Source organism: Juglans microcarpa x Juglans regia, chromosome 8D (assembly GCF_004785595.1).
Source record: "Juglans microcarpa x Juglans regia isolate MS1-56 chromosome 8D, Jm3101_v1.0, whole genome shotgun sequence".
Taxonomy (NCBI): Eukaryota; Viridiplantae; Streptophyta; class Magnoliopsida; order Fagales; family Juglandaceae; genus Juglans; species Juglans microcarpa x Juglans regia.
Genome location: NC_054608.1, coordinates 35,691,475 through 35,705,821, shown reverse-complemented (window position 1 = coordinate 35,705,821; position 14,347 = coordinate 35,691,475). Strand labels below are relative to the sequence as shown.

Sequence of the window (14,347 nt, the reverse complement as noted above, 5' to 3'; positions counted from 1 at the left end):
TGTGTTAATGTTAGTGGGTCCACAAGTTTGCACACATGCATTGGTTTGGCATTAATGCAGGGTGTGTGGTGGAAATTTATGTCGATGGCTGATGAACTTCCAGGAAAGCCAAACGTGGAAGTTGCACCATAATTTTTCAGCAAGGTTATTTTCGACATGGGCCGAAATTGAAATGCTTGGAATTAGTTTATTCTGAGTGGGTATGCTTTTATGGTGGAGCATGATAGCAAAAGTTATGAAGATCTTCATTGCAGTGGAGCGTGGCTGTGGGACCAGCCAAAGTCGCAAGGTGGAGATTGTTGGGTTTGCTCCTTTGGAGTCCCACATCGGTGGGAGAGAATTGAGGAGCAGGCCTCAAGGCCTATAAATAGGGTGCTTGGCCTCTTAGTTAATTACACCAAGTCATAAGCTTAATTAGTAACTTGTGACTCTAAGAAAAGTCCTCTATTAGCTTTTTCTTGTAAAAAGAAAAGAGGTGAGAGTTAAAGTTTTACTAGTAGGAAAGCTTTGTGGGTGTCATTTGGGTGAGGAGAAAAATTGTGTGATTGTAATAATTTTTCACATAGTGTATTTTCTTCTCTGGGTCTGGTGATTTTTCTCCTGTTTTTGGGAGTTTCCACATAAATTCTTGTGTTGTTATTATTTCTCTGGTTTTTTTCATATTTCACCAAAAAGTAGATCTTGGAGGTGAATTTGGTAGGTTCAAATTCCTAACAAAATATATAACAAAATAAAACGCGAGATCCTTGCCTTGAATATCGAATACATCAATAGTTTATACCAAGTTGGAGGTGTTAATTATAACGCCGTTTGCTTGTTTAATATTTTGCAAGAAGTGAATAGCTACCAAATTTATATAACAAGGTCAGAATCGCTAGATTTCAATCCACTCTTTTACCATTTTCTCAAGTCGATGACTGTTCATAGCCGTTGCTAGCATTACTCTTCACCAAATGTCCAGATTTCGGGTTTTCTCCTTTTTTGGGGGGCATAGCTTTTGGCCTCTCAAAGGCTACTTTGGCTCCCCAATGCGTCACCAAACGAGAGCTTGTGGTCAAGGTAGAAAAAACAGATGTGCACTGCGAAGGTGTGTGCAAGTAAGAATAAGGATGGTCTTGTTCCAAATGAGAAATAAATACATATTTTTGCAGTAACACAACACTACTAGGGGACAAAGTCACAAAACCGCCCTGCATGTCCAAAGCAGCAAAATAGGCACATATATAACACAACGTGAAGCATGCATAACCTACAACATTACCGAACCTGAAATGGTCCAGCAGCCGTAACAAAACTACTGACAGCCACCAGGCTTCTTCAAGTCCAACCCAGCTGCTGGGAGCCCCTCATACCCTCTTAAAACACAACTAAAACCCACTTTCTTCATTTTTGAAAAGAGGGTTTTATTTTTTAATTATTTTTTTTTATTTTTGTACATGGCAGGGCAGCTTCACCACTAGTTTTCCTTTATTTAATTGCATGCCCTTGCTTTTATTTTTAGGGCTATTTCACGTGGAGAGCCTTTTCCCAAAGACCACATGCTGAGGACAAAGTGAGAAGAAACTGATTCACACAAATCTTAAAAGAATAAAGGATGCAAAAGTTCAGTTGCTATTTGATTCAAGTGCATTGTTGACAAGCACTTTTAAAAAAATCAGTAGGCTTGAATATTAAAATCAAGAGGAAGCACCTGAAAGTGCAAATGCATAAATCAGAGGCGCACGTGTGCATTATTGACAAGCACTTAAAAAAAAAAATCAGAAGGGTTGAATATTATAATTGTAAAACAAGATAAATTATACAAAGAATGGAAGAAAGTGTTGGCTCCCAGCTGTTTTGACACTGAGCTGGTTGTATGACGCCGAACATAATAATGATTATTCTGCAGGTTAGTTTTAGCAGATAATTCACAGGGAATGAAGACAAGAGAATCACCCAAAAACACAAAGAAAATGCCTCTGATGTTCAATTCAAAATTATCAATATACAAGAATGATGAAATCAACCCACAAGCAGGAATGTAATAGCTGAAAATTGACCGTATCAGAATTCTATAAAAAATAGTAAAATCCCAATAATCACATAAAAAATAAATACCTAATAAAAGAAGTAATCTACTAAAAATCTAACCCAAATCGAGTTCAATCACTTCCTAAACGATAAATGAAAATAAAGATTCAGAAGGGAAAACAAAGGAATTTGGCCTAAAAAATGATGCACATCCAACATAGCTAGGTGACCTCGATGTGCGTGCCGAAAAGTGCTTTTCAAATTAGGTTATATGCACGATTCTGATACACGTAGTTAAAGTTATAACCAAATATCAAAACATGTCCAAAACTGCCCTAATCAAGGAAAGATCACCATTTTTTATCATCTTTGCGCTGATCTGCCACCTCAAGGTATTTCAGAGCAGACAATGTGTAATATGATAACTCAGCATCATGTTACCTTAAAAAATTAAGAAGATCAACAATCAAAAGGGATTCCTTTTTTCTTTTCATTTATGCTTGTAGCCTATTTCTTTCATCTTCTAGCAGTACTTGTTATCACATATTAGTAGTAGTTGTTATCGCATAAAGAAATGCTATGCTGTTTTCCTAAGATGAGGGAGGAGGAGTTGGGTTGTTTGAGATCTCATTGCAAATACCAATTAAGAACCCCAGATATTTTAAAATCTAGAGGGAGCACCTGCAACTGAAAGCGCAAATGCATAAATAAGAGGTGCACGGGTGCATCATAACCCTTGTAGCATGTAGCTCATATTGAGTAGAACACGTATACAGAAAAAACAGGCTGATGCCGAAAGTAAAGCGGAATGGAGCGAGTAGAACACCATCCAACCATGTTAAATTTGTGTTTTTTACTTGCTTTCTCTCTTTTTACGTCATTTTCATCGTAATTACCGCACATAGCACAACAATAACAGAGATTGTAGTTAAGACTTCAAAAATTAGGCTATAGTGACTGGTAGTTTGCTTGCCCTTCAACAATACAAGTGAAAATAGAACAATAGAATAATACAAAAAAACGCTTGCTTATTGGTATTCTTTTTTGGAATCATGAATCTAGTAGAAGATGGTTTCATTTGGTATGTTTTGTTTTCTCAGCAGTTTCATTTGGTCTGTCAACCCAAAAATGAACCCAATTTTCCAATCCGCCATTAGTTTGCTTCATGTATACAGGATACTGGTCTATCAACTCTGATCAGCACCTCAGATTCATCACTTTTTAACATAATCAACACAATCTAACATTTTCACAGTCGTTCTCTCTTTTCCAGAGTAAGACATGGAACTACTGTAAATTACTTCACATCTCCCAGCGTAATTACCTTTTGAGGCCGACTTCTTTATACAGAAGAACTAAATTATAGAAAAAATCAACAGAGCCAGGTACGGAGAAATGAATTTTATATGGTCAAAACTAGTTTTGAGGCTTCTGAGCAGAAAACATGATGAAAGATTGTTGAACTTTGCTTGAGTAGTTCGTAAGACCACATGATGTGCACAGGTCCTTGATCTCTTCCTCCGTCAAGTAGTTATAGTTCTGCACAAACCTCTGCCCAAAAAAAAAAAAAAAAATGCTGTCAGAGTCAGTCCGAGTTTCGATGGCATACGAGAGTCAATCAAAATACCCATCCAAAGAACCTAAGATCCTATGACCAAATGAACAGTTTTGTTATAGATCCGCCCATAGACACTACGTCAGACAGAAACCACGCAAGAACAGTCATAATCTCTGACCAAAAAGCTAACTTTTGGATCTTGTAGGCAATTCTAAGGAAGATTTTTTTTGATAAGTAAAGAAACAAGTTAACAATTCTAAGGAAGATGAATTAACGCATCGGTTACAAAACTAAAAAGCTATAAGTTGAGAAAAACAAAAGACAATACTCCACAATGTTTGGGAAGACGGACGTTTATCTTACATCATAAGGGAGAAAATAATATTTGATGAATAGGAGCGAAGCCCTCTAAATGCTAATGCTTCCAAAACTATATATTGTAGCAGATAATGAGTTGCAACATTACAGATGCTTTTCAACTGGTCAAATCGTACAAGTAACCTAACATCTGTAAGGAAAAATACATCTTGCACTCGCATTTTATCAAGTTGCAACCAAAGCTACAAGTCTGTCAATTTGAACCCCATACTTGAGACCTTTTTTTTTTTTTTTGAAAAAAAAAAAAAAATCTCAGTTTAGATCTGACCATTAATATTGGATTTAGACTGCAAATTTCCCAAAAAAAAAAAAAAAAAAAAAAGTGGTAGTTTAGGATGAAAATTGCGGCTCGGTTGTTTTGGGTAGAAAATTGCAGCTCACAACCAATTAGAAAATTCACCATGACAATGGGGCTTGCACATTCCATAAAAATATATTAAATTGACCATAAGATTTTTATCTACAATAGATCAGACTTAGAAAAGATTGCAAAAGTATTACCTCCCTCAAAGAGCGTAATATCCAAGGAGTAGATGAGTTGTACCGCAAAAATGTGGTTCCTACAAAGACTCCTCCACTTCGCAATATACGAGTGATTTCGGCAACCTGACAAGTATGGAATCTCATTAGTTCAACGAGTTTTTTTGAATTAGTGAAGCATCCATGTACACAAAGCAAAGAATACAATCAAAACACAAGATGATTTTTTTTTTTCTTTTAATCTTTCCTGACGATGCATCCAGACTCTTAATTTGTAGACAACTGTCCTCTAGATACTTTGTAATGCCCCAATGGAAGGCCCAAGTCACATGACCTATACTCCAAAAGGACTAGTCAATGATATAATTGGAACCCCAATGGAACATTATAAAGAGCAAGAACTTTTCATTCTTAAGCAATGTGGAATCTCATATACCACCTATCTTATTCTCTTATTACATGGGGTATCACAATCTCCTTCCTTTAAATTCTGGATGTCCTCGTCGGGCTCATCTATCGTAGGCAGCACTAGGGGTGTAAACTTTTCGGTCTGGACCAGAAAAACCAATTGGACCGGACCGGACCGAAAACTTGTTTGGTCGGTTTTGGTCCTCCATTTGTGGGACCGAATGAGTTTCAGTTTGGTCCCGGAGTGGGATTTTTTCACCCTGGATCGGATCGGATCGGACCGGACCAACCGAGCTACAAATATATATTTTTAAATATTTTTTTATAAATTATATATATTATTTTATATAGTAGTTATATAAGTGAATTATGTAATTTTTATCTAACCTATGACTATTGAGAATATAAATGTTAAATATATAATTATTAATTAACTAATATCAATTAACTAATATATAATTATCAATTTTGATAATTTGAACAACTTTTTTTAGGCTATTTTTAAGTCAAAAATGTGCAAATAAAGTTAAATAGTTGAATTATTCAAAATTATAAATAGTGTGGGCTTTTTTTTATACTATCGGGCTGAAAATACACATTGCAGATTTTTTTGTATACTTCAAGAATGATGAGCATTTTTGTAAGATTGGGCCCCATTTGACACTGGCCTGGACCGATGTGGACTGACCGGACCGATAGCTAACAATCCGATCCGGTCAGGGGTGATCAGTCTGGTCTGGTTTGGTCTGGGGGAGATGATGGCACGGCTCAAGTCACATATTTCTGGTTGGGATAGGCTTTGATACCATTTCTAACGCCCCAATGGAAAATCCAAACCACATGACCTATACTCTAAAAGGACTAGCCAATGATACAATTGGAAACCCATTGAAATATTATAAAGAGCAAGAACTTTTCATTTCTAAGCAATGTGAGATCCCATGCACCACCTACCTTATCCTCTTATCATATGGGATATCACACACTTGTAATCATCCCATTCCACACATAATAGGTAGTTATTACGAAAAATCCTTAGCCACTGATAAACTTACAGAATAAAACCAGAGGAAGATATAATACTTACAGCATTGGAAGGAGATGGCCAGCAATGCAAGGCTGCGCCAGCATGAACAGCATCTACTGAACCTGTTGAAAAGGGAAGCCTAGAAACATCTGCCCTTACAAGAGCAAGATTACTGCACATTATCCAATGCAAGTGTCGATAAGGATAGCAGTGAGTTCTCTTATAGAAATCATAGAAAGGAAAAAAACATCAATATTGAAAGATTTCACATCACAGAAGCTATAAATTGATAGTCTATTAAAGGATTAGTTAAACTTACGTAGTTAAAAGAGTGCCATCACTCTTAATGAAATCATAACACTGGCGAAGCATATTTTCTGAAAAATCCAGTGCTATAACTCCAGAATAGGACCCAGATTTGGCAAACTTTCTGGAAAACAAACCACTCCCACAGCTAACATCTACCAGAAGACCACCTTCAGCAGATTTGAAGTATGCCTGAGCCATTTGGAACTGCATTGGACATGAAATAAGAAGTATTTTACAAAATATAAAGTGTAATTTAACCCCCAGTAAAACAATGAAGCTCAAGGATAGAAGTAGCTTGAGATTAATTAATCCCATTAGATGAAGATACAATTCAAAAATAGATTATCTCCAAGATCATAATGAGACTCCACAAACCAACACATAATAAAGATGCTTCCGCTGCAGGATCATTATTACAGAATCGCCCTCATAAAGCATTTTGCAAATATTAGTGCATTTGAACCACACAAAAAGCCAGGAAAGCCATACCTCTTCATCAGGCCCAGGGAACCCACTTCTGTTAAAATTCTGACGCCAGCCTCTTTCATACAAGAATGAAACAAGCGGACTCCTACAAAGGTGCAAGCACCAAAGTAAGATGTATCCAAACAGCTAATGATCTTACGATATCCGAGATCTCATATGCAACACATGGTCTACTTTCAGATTTGTAAAAAGATTGACCAAATGCAGCAAGAAAATAACCAGTACAAGATACTCTCTCTTTAAAAGAACAATATTTGGAGAAGTATCTAGAGGAAGGTATCAAGCACTGGGTTTGTTGCGTTTTTGTCCATATGTCAGAATTGATGGCTTCTATTGATCATGAAAACATCTAAATGTGCAGATAAGAATCAACTTTATAATTATCACGAAAGTATCCGGCAAAAAAAGAAATTTAGGTATACCGAAATAGCTCTGTCCTAGCTGGTTTGACTTCAGTGTAGTCTCTTGAGCCAGCAGTAACTGTGAGATCCAGATAGATGTCTTTGCTGGAGTATGCCTTATTGCATCCTTTACACTTGAAACCAGACCGGTAAATTGCTGGCCTGTGGGTTTCAAAGGTGTAAAGTCAAACTTGCAGGACAAAAGAAAAGTCAAGTTGTAACCAGCTAATAGAATCAACCAGAAAAATGAAACGAAGTATATGCACCTGCATGTATCATTATATATTGTAACTTACAAGTTAATACCTGGAGGGCCCTTTCTTATCAGTGGTTGATAACATACTGGGCATGCAAACAATTCTACTTCCAATTTCTGATTCTGTTGTGTGCCTAAATCCTGAAAGCACATTCTTTTATTAGTTTCTATACACTATTGAGAAAGGTAATGAGATAATTAAAAACAAACATCTCATTCATAATACTGAGTCAACCATATCTTGGTTTCCCAAGAAAACCCTTCTACTCTACGTTCGGCTTAACATCATGATTAAGAATAAGTACCATGTTAACTGTTGTGACAAATGGAGATTTTAGGATCACCAAGAAGTAGAAAATACAAGAATAAATTTCAGCAATCACACAAGATACCAAAATTTAAGTGGTTCGGTTTAAAGATGCTGGCAGAGACAATCATGAAGAAATTCACTAATCACAAAGATGGATTATAAAAGAGTGGGAACAAATCACTCAAACTCAAAGTCTCATGACGGAGAACATACCAAGAGAACAACTATCTCTCCTCTGCATATTTTCCTTCTCAATGTTCTTCTGCACCTTTTCAATATAAGATGCATGTTTTTTTAAATGAGAGCTTGTGTACCATTTTAGACACAAGGGAGACAAAGCATGGGAAGCATTAAATTGCTAAAAAACCTTCACACCCATAAGGACCTAGACATCAAACTTGGATCTTTTCTTTACATGCACTTAATGTCTTCAAACATTATAGTAAGCAAAATTCTTCCCCATGTGAAAAGAAGCAAAGCCACTCAACATTAACAATGACAAACATCTTTCAGTGGAATAATGGAGAGGCAACATCTTTGTTGATCAAGCATATGCCCCTTCCCCGATATTGAATCAAATGAGTCACTTTTCAAGTCACAGGAACCAAAATATTGTAGCCACGTTAGATTAGCACAAGAATGTCGGCATTTTTTTAAGACCAAGATATTTACATGGTCCTTATCGAATTGATGGAGCAGAATGCGATAATCTTCTTGGGTTCTATCAGCAATATCAGTACCACTCAAGATCAGCCCTCAAAGGACACCACATCAGAAAAGGCAGAAGACGTACCAAGCCAGAATATTCAAGAATAACTTTCTGTTATACACGTGTATTGTTTCTATTTGTAGTGATAAAATCTGTTACAAAGAAGATTCCTACTTATGTGTATAAATAGCAGTCTGTATCAAACATTTCGATATCAAGGAAAACAAATATTTTCAGACTCTGTTTCTCTGTTCAAGTCTATTTCATTATGGTATCGGAGAGCTGGTCAGGACTCACGTCCATATTTCTTCTTTCTTTTCCTCGGGGTTTTTAGTCCAGAGCGCACAAAGCTCACGTCCATGGCTGAAACTCCTGAAACACCAACTCTCCCAAAATCAACTACGAATATCTCTCTTTCCTCACCCTCTAACTTGATTACTGTTAAGTTAAATAATGAAAACTATATTTTGTGGAAGGCACAAATCATGCCTTATCTCAAAGGAGAGAACCTATTCGGGCATATTGATGGGACCATTGTTCCCCCCAACAGCTTGATAAAAGTTCTAAACTAACCTCTACCTATCTAGCTTGGCACCAACAGGATCAAGCGATCATGAGTGTCCTCATTTCTTCTTTATCTAAACCTTTGATTGCACATGTGTTAGGGGCATCCTCTTCTTGTGAAATATGGGATATCCTCGAAGCACTATTTGCTGCAAATTCACAAGCTCGCACCATGCAAGTGCAGCTGCAACTTAATACCCTCAAGAAGGGTTCGGACTCCATTGCCGAATACTACAGGCGTGCTAAGCTTCTTCAAGATACACTGGCTATGGCTGGTAAAATCTTATCCCCTTCTGACTTCATTACTTATCTCTTGGCTGGTTAGGGCACTGACTATGATTCTGTAGTCACGTCCATTACTACCCGTGTGGATCCCCTCACTCCAGCTCAAGTATATAGTCACCTTCTCATGCATGAGTCAAGAATACTTCATCAGAACAATGGTCTTACTGCCTCTCTTGATTTTTCTGCTAATGCTACTCAGAAACACACTGGGAATAATTTCTCTCGAGGCCGTGGTTTCTCTCATGGCAAGGGAAGTTTCAGAGGGCGTGGTGGTCGTGGCAGAAATGGTGGCCGTGGTTTTCCCCCCTCCCCACATGTCTCTGCACCTAATCAACCCACTTGTCAAGTGCGTCATAAGCAAGGTCACACAGCTAGCACATGCTACCATAGGTTTGATTTTAGTTTTCAATCACCACCTCCACCCTCCCTCTCGGCACATTTCACTTCAGGACCTCACTCCACTCAAACACCTTCACACCCCACTGACACAAGCTGGTATCCTAATTCCGCTGCTACACACCATTTCACACATGACTTTTCTAATCTATCTCTTAATCCATCGGAGTACAAGGGTGATGAACAAGTCCGTATAGGTGATGGTAACTCTCTTCCAATACATCATGTTGGCAGCTCCACCATCCCTTCCACTCATGGCAATTTCCTTCTCTCAAAACTCTATCATGCTCCTTCCATTTCTAAAAATTTAATTTCAGTCAGAAAATTTTGTGAAGATAATTGTGTATTTTTTGAATTTCACTCTTCCTTTTTCTATGTGAAGGATTCTCGAACCCAGAATGTTCTTCTTCAAGGCCCTACTAAAGATGGCATGTATGTGTTTCCACAAACATCACCATCTCTTCAAGCTCATGTTGGTGAACGTGTCTCCTCCTCTCAATGGCATATTCGGCTCGGTCATCCTTCTATGCAATTAGTTCACAAAATAATTTCACAAGTGTCTCTTCCTATCAAGTCATCTACCTCCTCGGGTTTATGCTCTTCGTGTTGCAAGGCCAAACTCCATCAACTACCATATGGCCGATCCTCCTATAGATCACCTGCTCCTCTTAATCTTTTGTTTTCAGATGTATGGGGTCCTGCACCAATGCTATCTCGTGGTTGTTTTAGATATTATCTTTCCTTTGTTGATGACTATAGTCGGTTTACCTGGATCTTTCCATTAAAATGTAAATCTGATGTAGTCACAATTTTTCTTTCTTTCAAGAGTCATGTAGAAACGTTCTTTAATACAAAAATTCATGCATTACAATCTGATTGGGGTGGAGAATTCAGATCTCTTAATAATGTGTTACACTCTTTTGGCATCTCTCATCGCCTCTCTTGTCCCTATGCTCATTCTCAAAATGGGTCAGTAGAAAGAAAACATAGACATATTGTGGAAACGGGTCTTGCATTACTTGCTCACTCCTCTTTACCTCACTCTTACTGGTCTGATGCTTTTGTCACTGTTGTGTACTTAATTAACCGACTTCCTACTCCTACTTTAAATAACAAGTCTCCTTTTGAAGTTCTATTCCATCAAAAACCAGATTATCTGTTTTTAAAAAAACTTTGGTTGTCAATGTTGGCCTAATCTTAGGCCCTATAATAATCACAAGATGAACTGCAGGTCCCTTCCATGTGTTTTTCTTGGATATAGTTCTTCTCATCATGGCTATATGTGCTTCCATATTCCTACGGCAAGAATGTACATTTCAAGAGATGTATTATTTGATGAAAATAATTTTCCTTTCTCGGTCTCTCAATCAAACAAATTTTCAGAAAATAATTCTCGGTCCAACTCATCTCACGTTCAGCTGCCACTTCCTTTTCCTTCTCAAAATAATGGGCCTTCTTCTTCTTATAATCAACATCTCACACGGCCCAGTTCATCACCCTTCATCTCCAATATCCTTTCATCTCCAACTCCTAGCCCACAAACCCAACTTCCGTTAGACTCACCCGAACCGTCTCTTCCATCAAGCCCACCCATTGACTCATCTAGGGCACCCTTACACTTACCCTCTCCAGACTCCTCCCTTCCCATCGCGACTTCTCCTCCTAAAATCACTCCCAGCTCTGATCATCCGATGCAAACAAGAGCCAAAGCCAACAAAACTTGTCCCAAAATAAGAACTGACGGCACAGTTTCATGGCCGATACCACGCGCCCATGCTACTTCCATTGTCATTCCAGAGGAACCCACCTCAGTTACACAAGCCACTAAATTTCCCGAATGGAGGCATGCAATGCAGTTGGAATTTGACGCGCTTATGTCCACCAACACTTGGTCGCTGGTTCCTCCTGCCTCTAATCAGAATATAGTTGGTTGTCGATGGATTTTTAAAACCAAGTATTTGTAAATGGTTCTGTCGAACGGAGAAAAGCGAGACTGGTTGCTAAGGGCTACAGTCAACTTGAAGGCCTGGACTACAATGAAACGTTTAGTCCCGTGATCAAGCCCACATCCTTCAGGTTAGTTCTCTCCATTGCAGTCTCCTTTGGTTGGCCAATTCACCAGTTAGATGTTCAGAATGCTTTCTTGCATGGGACTCTTGATGAGCATGTTTTTATGACTCAGCCTCCTGGGTTTATACACCCTCAATTTCCCCAATATGTTTATAAACTCAACAGAGCTTTATATGGCCTTAAACAGGCTCCACGAGCTTGGTATGCAAGGCTCAGTTCTCAGTTACTTGAGTTGGGATTTGTAGTTTCAAAATCAGACACCTCTTTATTCATTTATAAGCATCAATCGGTGGCTGTATATTTTCTAGTCTATGTAGATGATATCGTGCTTACTGGCTCCAGTCCGAGTGTTTTAACCCATTTCATTTCTGAGTTAAGCACTGATTTTCCTCTTAAGGATCTGGGCAATTTACATTATTTCTTGGGTCTTGAATGTCGACGTGATGCTACTGGACTTATGATTTCTCAACGAAAGTATATTTTGGATTTACTTAAGAAGGTGAATATGTTGGACTGTAAGCCAGTTAGCAGTCCTATGTCTCCTTCCACTAAGTTGTCTGCGTTTGATTCCACATCAGTAGAAGATCCTACATTATATCGCAGTGTAGTGGGCAGCTTACAGTACTTACTCTTCACAAGACCAGATCTTGCTTTCTTTGTCAACCGTGTTTGTCAGTTCATGCATGCCCCATGCTTATCTCATTGGCAGAGTGTTAAAAGGATTTTACACTACTTAAAGCATACACTGCATTATGGTTTATTTCTTCAATCATCTTCTACTCCATTTCTGGCTGCATACACCGATGAGGACTGGGCAGGGTGCCCCGATGACAGGAAATCAACCGGTGGTTATTGTGTTTTTTATGGTAAAAATTTGGTCTCATGGAGCTCAAAGAAACAGTCTACTATAGCCAGATCAAGTACAGAAGCTGAATACAAGGCCCTTGCACATGCCACTTGTGAGTTGTTGTGGCTCCAATCTCTATTGTCTGAATTGGGAATTTTTTTAACAAAACCTCCTACTCTTTACTATGATAATTTGGGGGCTACTTACCTGTCCATGAATCCTGTGATGCATTCTCGTACAAAACATGTTGATATTGACTATCATTTTGTATGGGATCGAATTCAAGCAAAAGCACTCCAAGTTTCATTTCTTTCAAGCAAGGATCAGCTTGCGGATATTTTTACAAAGCCCTTATCTATCTCCAAATTTTCAACATTAAGATCGAGCCTCACTGTTCTTCCAGACATGCTTGGCTCGCAGGGGTGTATCAGAAATATCAGTACCACTCAAGATCAGCCCTCAAAGGACACCACATCAGAAAAGGCAGAAGACGTACCAATCCAGAATATTCAAGAATAACTTTCTGTTATACACGTGTATTGTTTCTATTTGTAGTGACAAAATCTGTTACAAAGAAGATTCCTACTTATGTGTATAAATAGCAGTCTGTATCAAACATTTCGATATCAAGGAAAACAAATATTTTCAGACTCTGTTTCTCTGTTCAAGTCTATTTCATTAGGTTCTAACTTTAAAAGTTAATCAAACAAAGACTATATTATATTAAAAAGAAAATGAACAATCTTTTTCAAGGTCCTGTTTGTCATCTTTTAAGGAAAAAAAAACCTTGCCAATCAAACAGAGTCTTACCTTAATTCAACAGATTATATTATATATAAATCAGTCTTGATTACCACTGATATGGATAAAAAACACTAGCATAAGAGATTATATAATAGGAGAAATAAAATGGAAAATTTTGGAACAACTAAAGGGATTACCTGTTCTAGAGCAACTGCGGAGCTCGCACGTATGGAGGAAGAGGGGAAGTGGAGGCGGGGACGGAATAGAGCATTGTTAGGAAGGTACGGGCGATTCGGGAATGAACTTTGGCGAAGAGGGTAGTGAAGGGACGAGGAGGAAGCTATGGCCATGAGCTCCGACACTTTCTTCTTCGTGTTTCTCAGAGTGTAGTGTTTTTTTTCGGTGGATTTGTCAAATGATTAGAGCCAAGTTGACCGTGTATTGTTTGGCGTTGTGGGACAAACCAAGTGTACAAATATACTCCCCAAAACTCTTACATCTTACTTTGCTGCTCTGCCACACAGTCTTCGAGGGCTGCCTCTCCACTCACTCGTACTGTTATTCGTTTTGAATAATTTGTGTCATTGACAAAATAGACCGGAGGAATATTATTATCGGTCATTATTTATTTTTATATTTTATATTTATAAGTTTTTATAAGATGTGAAGTATTTTTTATAGGGTATGAGATATGGAATGGTGAATAGTGATTAATAAGAAGAATTTTTTAATAAAAAATTCTTAAATGATCATTCTACATCCTACTAAGAATAATGTGTCATATTTATCACTATTAAATGATCATTTATTATATGTTTCTTTATCATCTAATGGTAATGAATGTGTCACATATCACTTAGTATTATAAAAAAAAAAACTAAAGCTGCTTTTATATATATGTATATATATATATATATATCAAAAGATCATGCATTTCATCAAATAACAGAATTACAAAGAATTTTTATCAACCCAAACAGCTTGGGCAACAGACTGTGAAACATGATCCCCTCACATAACAATATCATCAATACTCCATGCAGCCAACTTATGTGATGCCTCGTTACCCAACCTGTTTACATGTTGACAATTACACACTAGAGTATGTT

At 37.8% G+C, this 14,347-nt stretch overlaps 1 protein-coding gene and 1 long non-coding RNA gene across 3 annotated transcripts; one reads left to right on the top strand and one right to left on the bottom strand.

The window, feature by feature from the left end:
- Positions 1-3,139: 3,139 nt before the first annotated feature.
- Positions 3,140-13,832, bottom strand: LOC121243516 (uncharacterized methyltransferase At2g41040, chloroplastic). 2 transcript variants are annotated; one of them, XM_041141642.1, is made up of 10 exons: positions 13,436-13,832; positions 7,837-7,891; positions 7,364-7,454; positions 7,079-7,219; positions 6,660-6,741; positions 6,181-6,374; positions 5,922-6,033; positions 4,448-4,552; positions 3,424-3,561; positions 3,140-3,390 (listed from the first exon to the last, which is right to left on the bottom strand). In XM_041141642.1, the coding sequence occupies exons 1-9, from the start codon at positions 13,586-13,588 to the stop codon at positions 3,427-3,429; spliced, it is 1,068 nt and encodes a 355-aa protein (XP_040997576.1). In that variant the 5' UTR covers positions 13,589-13,832; the 3' UTR covers positions 3,140-3,390; positions 3,424-3,426. The 2 variants fall into 2 exon arrangements, with proteins under 2 accessions (XP_040997576.1, XP_040997578.1); XM_041141644.1 differs by lacking the exon at positions 7,837-7,891 and having other exon boundaries at positions 7,354-7,454; positions 13,436-13,825.
- Positions 8,211-13,218, top strand: LOC121243518. Its single transcript, XR_005936166.1, has 2 exons — positions 8,211-8,341; positions 13,177-13,218. It is a non-coding gene; the product is annotated as an uncharacterized LOC121243518 (long non-coding RNA).
- Positions 13,833-14,347: the final 515 nt, after the last annotated feature.

Excerpts from the sequence above, each read along its gene's own strand:
- LOC121243516 (XM_041141642.1), bottom strand. The coding sequence starts at position 13,588 with ATGGCCATAGCTTCCTCCTCGTCCCTTCACTACCCTCTTCGCCAAAGT. Across the intron at positions 6,375-6,659 it reads TCCCTGGGCCTGATGAAGAG|TTCCAAATGGCTCAGGCATA; the intron begins GTATGGCTTTCC and ends TGTCCAATGCAG. Across the intron at positions 3,562-4,447 it reads TATTACGCTCTTTGAGGGAG|AGGTTTGTGCAGAACTATAA; the intron begins GTAATACTTTTG and ends TTTTTTGGGCAG.